The sequence below is a fragment of the Plectropomus leopardus genome, unplaced genomic scaffold, assembly GCF_008729295.1.
Source record: "Plectropomus leopardus isolate mb unplaced genomic scaffold, YSFRI_Pleo_2.0 unplaced_scaffold2659, whole genome shotgun sequence".
NCBI lineage: Eukaryota > Metazoa > Chordata > Actinopteri > Perciformes > Serranidae > Plectropomus > Plectropomus leopardus.
Window position 1 is genome coordinate 1,666 of NW_024628923.1, and position 8,258 is coordinate 9,923.

Here is an 8,258-nt window from a genome sequence, read left to right on the forward strand (position 1 = left end):
AGGTCGAGACTGGTTTTCAAAACAGGCCAGCGTGGAAACCTTTAAAAACCTCAGCATGCATGCTAAGTAAGGAGAACAGTAACCTCTGGTGGACACAAAGAGAAATTACATGTTTGAACAGATAGAAATGGAGATTGTTGTGTATTTGGAAATCAGTGAGAGCATATTTAACCCTTTGGAGCCTGAGCAGATTGGCAATGTAAATACAAGTTTACATTGCCTGAAAATTAGTTAAACAAAAGAAAGGAAAAAGTGGAAAAAGTGCTTAAAATTATAATAATTTAGTAAAAATAATTTTAAAAATGTGATTATGATAATTAGAAATATTGTTTTTTCCTAGCTTTTTTCCCTACACATTTTTACTAGCTTTTTAGAAATAATTTTCTAAATCTACTATTTTCTTGCAATTTGAAGGGCATTTTTTGCCAAGTTGCTATTTCCTTTTTTCCCCATTTTTTTGGCAGAAATTGCACTAATTTGCTCAGAGTTCAAAGGTCTAAATACTTGTGAAAGGCGTCTGAAAGCAGCACAAGTAACATGATGTTGCTCCAGGATTCAAAGGGTTACTGAACATCGATCTGGAATAAATAATGTCAATAATGGCTCTACAACAAAGTATTACAATCCCGTCTTATTTCAGCCTCCACACACATTTACCTCATGTATATTTGCACCAACATATATATTAGATTCACATCAGTATTCTATCTTAAGAGCAGCAGAAACACATATGCACTTGTATTATGGACAGAAAACAAGGAACGGACAATTCCTTCATTTCGTGGAATCTGTGTTAACCTCGATCTGTGGTGGGGGCACAGTACTATGTGTTGAGATGTGAGCTTAGTGAGCGTACCCTGGAGGGGGAAAAAACTCCAGCTATGTTATGTTTGTTTCGAGCTTTATGCCTCAGGCTTGAACCGGCACGCTGCCCTGACTCCTTGGTAACTCCACTGTATCTTCCACAGATGTACCAAACCACCAATCAGAACCACCCAGCCCCTAATAGGAACAAACACGCAACACCAACTTTACATGTAGAATAGCCTGGTTATCCAAAGACATGCAGGCAATGTCCACCATCACGGATGGCTAAGTCACTAACAACAACAAACAGAGGAACCTTCAGTCAAAATAAGGAGCCGTTAAAAAAAAAAAAAAAAAAGCCAGCGGCATGCACTTTGCACCCAACAAAAAAAGGCAAAAAAAACGCCTGTAATCTTATTCATAACATAACTCCACGTTTGTCTATGCAAATTCACTCGACACTGGAATTGAGAAGCTCACAATATCCACAATCTGCAAGAAAAAGCAAAAGCCATGCTCTAACTCTATTGATCACATGAACTACCTGTAGTCTACAACCCTGTAACACCCTTCAAATAGCAGGAGATTTCAAAATAAAAGCTACCCACTCTTTTTCACTCCATCATAACTGTTCACTCTTGACATCTCTGCTTCTAACCCCATCACCGCACTGACCGCGCTGCACCGGTGCTCGCTTCTCCTTTGACTGAAAACTTCATGTGCACAACTAATATCATCCACCATGGGAGCGGCGTGTTGTGACGTCAAAAGAAAAAAATTTTGCACCTGAAATGTACAGCAATGACGGTGGTTCTCTCCACCACGATATGACGATGCCAGCGCCGCCTCGACAGAGCAAACTGCAGCCGCATGCAGCATACAGTTGCAAGCATGTTTGTCTCCCTAAAGCTGCAGGGGGACATTAAGATGCCTGAACAAGAGCCCTAAAGGGACCACGATCGAGCCCAAATGAAGCCGTAATGGTCAAAGAGCTGCCTGGTTTTTGCCAAACCGTACCACTTCTGCGGAGCCCGTCTAGAGGCCGGTGAGGTCCACGATGGCCTTGATGAAGATGGTGTCGTCACGGATGTACGAGTTCTTGGCGTCGAGCTTGGAGAGTGGGCAGAAGAGCGGACAGCCGCTGGCGATATTCATCTCGCTCACGGGCCGCTGGAAGGAAGAGGAAGTGACGTCGGGTCGGAAGGCGTCGATGATGTGCTCCCTGTTGCTCTGGTCCAGCAGCATCAGAGTCACCTGGATATAAGACAAATCAGAAAGATGTTTAAACACTCCTCCTGTGTGACTATAACTATGAAAAAATGTAAAAACTTAGTATCACATACACAGGTTCCAAGATATGGATTCATTCAACAAATCTGTGAAAAATATCCTACAGTAACGATAGCCCACCATGTGTATTTTTTCATGTTTATCACCATTCCTTCTCGTTTTTTTTTTTTTTTTTAAGTAATTATTTCTGTCTTCTGTCTATAAACAACAAACAAACCCCACCTGTCAAGCCATCATTATAATGTCAAGGAACAACTGAGTAACCATGGACTTAGTTCTATCTTTGTTCTTGCTGAAGGATTTTTGAATTTGTTTCCTCAGCATATTGGGTTGTATTTTTGATTGTTAGGGGCATTATTGCATATGAACAGTGAAAAAAAAAGCCCTGAAATAAAAGAGATGTTAAACTTTAAAGTCTATAATGTCAATTATTCATCAATTCACTCATCAGGCAAAATTCAATCTAATAACATTTTTTTAAAATACTTTCCCAGCATATACTGATGTATATGATTTAATTTAGATTCATTAATCGCAGAGTAATATAATTAATCAAAATTGCTTGACAGCCCTAATGTGTGTGTGTGTGTGTATATATATACATATACACACACACACACACACACACACACACACACACTTTTTTAAAACAATTTTTTAAAAAATTTTATCAGTGTAAAGGGATTACTGATTGTACTGATTGATAGTTTCATAGGGAACCCCACTTGTCAAGCCCCTTAAGGGTTTTCTGGGTTCCCCGCACGTCTGCTTTTATTAAAAAGTATAACATTGTCATTTTTAATATGTGCAAAATATATCAAATCAATCAAATAAAATGAAAAATTATTGCTTGTTCCTTATTTTAAAAAAAACTCATTATTTTTCAGATCATTTTTTTCTCACTCTCTCTCTCTCTCTTTTTTTTACATCTGTGAAAACAGGTGACAAAGTTTCAGCACTTGATTTCTTGATAAATATTAACTGGTGCTTCAGTCATATAGCACTGGATTTTAGCCTATGATAGTTAAAAAGTACATATCCAAGCAGGAGACTGATGCAGGAACAGGGAGGTAAATTTGATGCACTTTTTTCTTGTGTGGTGGTTCTGAGCTGAAAGTAACTTCATAATGCATCTGTAATGTAAACCACAGACTTAAAATACAGACTGCATGAGACCAGACATTCAAACTTCAGCATCTTTTCTGAACTGTTACCAGAGCCAAACCCTAGTGAGGTCCCTATGAGGACAAACAGCTTGATGGATAGCAAACTCTTGGTAAATATCCCTCCTCTGTCTGTAGGTGTTTTACCTTCTGGTTGAAAGGCCATTTGAGCAGAGCGTCATTCAGTCCCCTCATCACCACAAAGAACAGGGACAAGTGGCTGCCACGCCCCGTCCCATCTCCATTCAGATAGATCCGCAGACACATCTTATAGCCGTACTTACTGGTATAGAAGGCTGGAGAGAGAAGGAAGGGAAATTATGTTTCCTGCAGATAATGAAGCTACTGTCTTAAAGGGTTAAATTACTGTTTATGTTATTATCATCATCATTTTCTCATCTCAATATTCGTATTTATGTCTGTAATAAGTTTGGACGCTCTGTTTATGCTATTCTTATGGGTATATGCCTTTTTTGTATGTATATTGTATACATATACCTTGTAGGTCGATGCGGGCAGATATGCATATAAAGATACTGTACAGTACATGTGAATACTCACTCACACACACACACACACACACGCACATATATACAGTGGGACATTCTCACTGTATTTTTTGTGTGTCAACATTTCCAAAAAAAGAGAATTTAAATAAAAAGGATTAAACGGTTGTCAAGTAACCAGGATCTGAGCCACGACCTCTGACCTCTAATCTGTAATAACAGCCAGTGTTACCTGGTGAAAACATGGCAGGGGCTCGACCTGCGATGGCATCCTGTCTCTTTTTGGCAAAATCTGAGATCCTCCAGACAAAGACGCCGTCGAAGGTAGTGGCAGACATTTCCCTCAGCCGGCCCTCCATCTCAGCCACCGTCAGGTCCTTCAGCCCAACCGTCCTCTCCAGCTGTCGCACCTGGAAAACAAACACACACTGAGCTTATGCGGGGTCATTAATTTTTCTTTAACCCTTTGAGACCTGAAGGGACATCGGGTTTCTTGTGTTACATTCAGATGCCTCTCACAAGCTATTTATTTATCAATTTCTTAAAACAACATGGTTAAATAAAGGCAGGCAATAAAAACCTACCACAAATTGCAAGAAATCTATAAAAGTAAAAAAAAAAAAAAACTTAAAATGAGTTATAAAAAAGGGCCCCCCCCAAATAAAAATAGGTGAAAATGTCCAAAAATTTTATTTATACTATGTTTATATTGAAAATTTTGTGACAAAAAATACATAAAATAAATACAAACATATATATTATTTTCTGAGGGTTTTTTTAGGTCCATTTCTCTCTCTCTCTGTTTTTTAACTCTTTTTTGCCTACTTTCAACCCAAGTTACTCAGGTTTCAAAGGGTCAAATCCAGTCAATGTTTGGCACATAAAAACTGAAAAGGTTTAAAGGCTTTCAGCAGAGTCACTTCATGTCTTAGCCAGGCATGTTGGGCTTTTATTATTATCACTCACAAGGACATTTGAGATAATTACATCTTTATCTGGAATTGTGAGTCACACTGAATCTAAAAATATGTGAATCATGTCAGTGTGATCACATTAGATTCAGAAGAGTGAGTGTGATTTTTCAAGGACACGGCACAGTTCCAGTCCTACCTTGTTACTCAGAGCCTCGATCTTGTCCTGGTCCAGTTTGTGCTGACGGTTGCTGGCCTCCATGGTGGTGGCGAACCTCTCCACCTCTCTGTTCAGGACACACACCACATTTTCAAACGTGCCCGATTTGACCTCGAGCTCCGTGCACCTGCGACCCAGCTCCACCACTTTGGTCTTCTCGCTGTGGAGCTGGAGCTCCAGCGCCGCGCCCACCGAGCTAGGCAGAGGTGTGAAGGAGGTAGACACGGACAGAGTGGGAGCCAGAGTGGGAGGCGGAGGGAGAGGAGCTGAAGCGGGTGGACAGGAGCTGGAGGATGAGGAGGAGGCGGCGGCGGCGGCTCCCTGCACGGGAGGCCCAGAGGAGGTGGTGCTAAGCTGGGAGACTCTGGCCTCGAGCTCCCTGAGGGACTGTTGGAGTTCCACCAGTTTGTGTCCGGCGACTTCCAGTCCCTTGGGCTGCAGGCCCTCCATGCTCACTTTCATGCCCATGATGTAATGCAGCAGCAGGTTGAGGTGCTCGTAGGCATAGGCGCGCTCATGGTCATGAATCTTTTCTTTTTCCACCTGCCAAAAGAGAGGTGACAGGAGGAAAATTAAATAAAAATAATAAATACATGCAGTCTCATCAGCTGCTTTAGGGACTGTATGAAAATTATTTGTGTAGGGAGGGGGGAAATCTTATATTTCACTTTATTTAAAACAAACAAAAAAAACTCTCCTCAGCATCATTAATACTTTCTTTGGACCCTACCCTGGACTTAAAAATTGAAAATGCTTAAGTGTTAAAATAAGATATTTATGGAAAATTGTTGATAGTGCTATACATTGATATGTATGAGATAAGATGTCTGACAGTCAATCAAATCAATATTATGATGCCAGGGTCACTTTTTTTCAGACAGCTTCCAAAGAGCTCAGCGTGTAAATATGACAAACAAAAGCCATCTTGGATTTTTTTCAAAAATGTTTCTGACAATAAATCTTTCAAGAGAAAAATTCATCTCGGGGTGAGAAAAAAGTTAATAGAAGCTCTCCTGCACTCTCCACAAAAAAATGAAAGCACCCCTCCCTCTTCGCTGACCTCCTCTCCCCTTCATAATTCCCATACAGTCCCTATTATGTGTGGTTGAATTTATGAGGCTACTTACAGACATGTCGCATCCCACGACATGAAATCGACACGGAGTTCTGAATTTGCTGCAGAACTTGATATGGTCCACATACTAGAAAAAAAATCACAATAAAAGTATTAATAACAAACTTTGTGTAGAAGCTACTAATTGGCATTTGTGCCTTTTATGCATTATTGTATTTTAATTCACAGAGCTAAGCATAAGTTGTTCTGAAAAATAAACACATGGTGATGTCTGAAGGGGTTAAAATATGGACACAGTACAAATGCAGGTGTTGGGCCAAAGTCTATTCCACTGTCAAACAGTATCTTCCTTCTATTAACCCTTTAGAATCCGAATCGACATGATTTGTGTTATGCTATGTTCAGACACCTTTCACAAGCATTAAAAGCTCTGGCACCTGAGAAAATTGAATGATTTCTTTTGAAAACATGAGAAAAAGGCGACGAGCAACTTGGCAAGATGGTTCCTAAAACTGCAAAAAATAGATTTTTTTTTTTTTTAAATGGCAAAAAGGTGACAAGAAAATGACTTGAAAAGTAGCTGTGAGGAGATAAATAGATATTATCCAAAAAGAAGGAAAAATGTCCAGAAATATACATTTAGAATTCTTATAATTATATATTTAAAATTATGTTACAGTAAAAAAAAATGTATTCCATTGCACTTGTAATTGTAATTTTATTGTCTCTTTTTGTTTTTTATATTTCTACTTTGCATTTTTAGGATATTTTTATGTCATTTTCTCATAAAGGTTTGCCAATTTCTTGCTTATTTTTGGGCCATTTCATGTTAAGCTACCCATTGCCTTTTTCATTTTAAACCTTACTCAAAAACATTTTAGACCCATCAAAACTTTTCAACCACTTAATACTTTTTAAGGCTTTTTATTAGTAAATGTGGACTTTAGAAGAGCCTGCAGCCACCGCTGATTTACAGATTCACCTTTTCTCTGGGTATCTTCTTCTTGGCACAGCCTTCACAGATCATCGGGTACTTGGGGCAGATCTCATCATGAGCCTGAAAAAAAAAAACAAAACCAAACAATGTTTCTTTTGCAGACACACAAAGAGCTGCTGTGGTGTGCAGCAGCAGCTCCGACCAGCCGAGCATCTTCAGCTACAGTTCGTCTAAATAAATCATTCCTAACCTTGATGTTCTTGAAGTGGAATGGCTCCTTGCAGTACTTGCAGTTGAGCGTTCTCTCCGGGCACTCCCGCTCATTATGGCGCTCCTGCTCATTGAAGCGAATTCGTTCTTTACAGGAGGGGCAGGGGATGATCATGAACTCACACTTCCCCTCGTGGTTCAGCTGAAAAATAAAAAAAAGAAATTGAAAATAGAGCTTTAAGTTGTTTAAGCTGGTGATCTTTACATTTATCTTGTGCTGCTTCAGATGCCTTTTACATGCATTTAAACCTTTGAAACCTGAGCAAACTGATTTGACTTCTTTCAAGAACATGACTAGAAAGACTATCAGCAACTTGAAAAGAGATGGCAACAAATTGCAAGAGATTAGGGAAAAACGAGAAAATACCCTGGAAAACAGATTTTAAAAAGAGAGAGAGAAAAATGATTAGAATAATGATATAAAAAGGTGAAAATGTCCTATAATTCTAATTATGATAATAAAAAGAATTGTTATTATTATTATTATCAACTATTTTATGTACATATTCATGTATTTTTATTTTATTTATTTATCTGACTTTTTTTTTAAATCTTTTTTTTCTTTCCCTGCATTGTATTACATTTCAGGTAATTTTTGACATTCAGCAAAAACAAAACATGTCCTAAAACAAATATATAAAGCAACAATGTAAAGTGGGTCAAAGGTCACCTCACCTCATAGTCTTTGATGCTGCCTTTCCATGTGCAGTTTTCATTGATACAAACAGCTGAAAGGCTTTCGACTTCCCTCCGAACCGCGTTGTCAGGAAAAGCCTGAAAAAACAAGGGAAAACAGAAGAATCTGCCGTCACGCTGCAAAGTTTTTCCACATGCCCCGCTCCATATCATAGATTATTTATGTTCAGTAAAAGCTGTATATTCAACACATCCTTCAGTGCCATAAACTGGAAGTTACATATGGTTGTTTATTTAGGAGCGCATTGAGAAGAGCAATAAATAAAGAAAATATTTATATTACGTGTGCTTACAAATAAAGCATGAGGCAGCTTTTTTTCAGCTCCTGCTCTGAACTCAAAGCTACAAAACTCTGGCTGCAGGTCAGTGAGCTGTGAGTGCCG

At 39.0% G+C, this 8,258-nt stretch overlaps 1 protein-coding gene across 1 annotated transcript; it reads right to left on the bottom strand.

The window, feature by feature from the left end:
* Nucleotides 1-1,809: 1,809 nt before the first annotated feature.
* LOC121966994 (TNF receptor-associated factor 2-like) lies at nt 1,810-7,953 on the bottom strand (the record flags this gene model as incomplete). Its single annotated transcript, XM_042517056.1, has 8 exons — nt 1,810-2,061; nt 3,408-3,556; nt 3,999-4,176; nt 4,877-5,440; nt 6,025-6,099; nt 6,955-7,029; nt 7,160-7,321; nt 7,855-7,953. Coding segments are annotated over 8 exons (1,521 nt in total), but the record flags the coding sequence as incomplete, so codon positions are not given.
* Nucleotides 7,954-8,258: the final 305 nt, after the last annotated feature.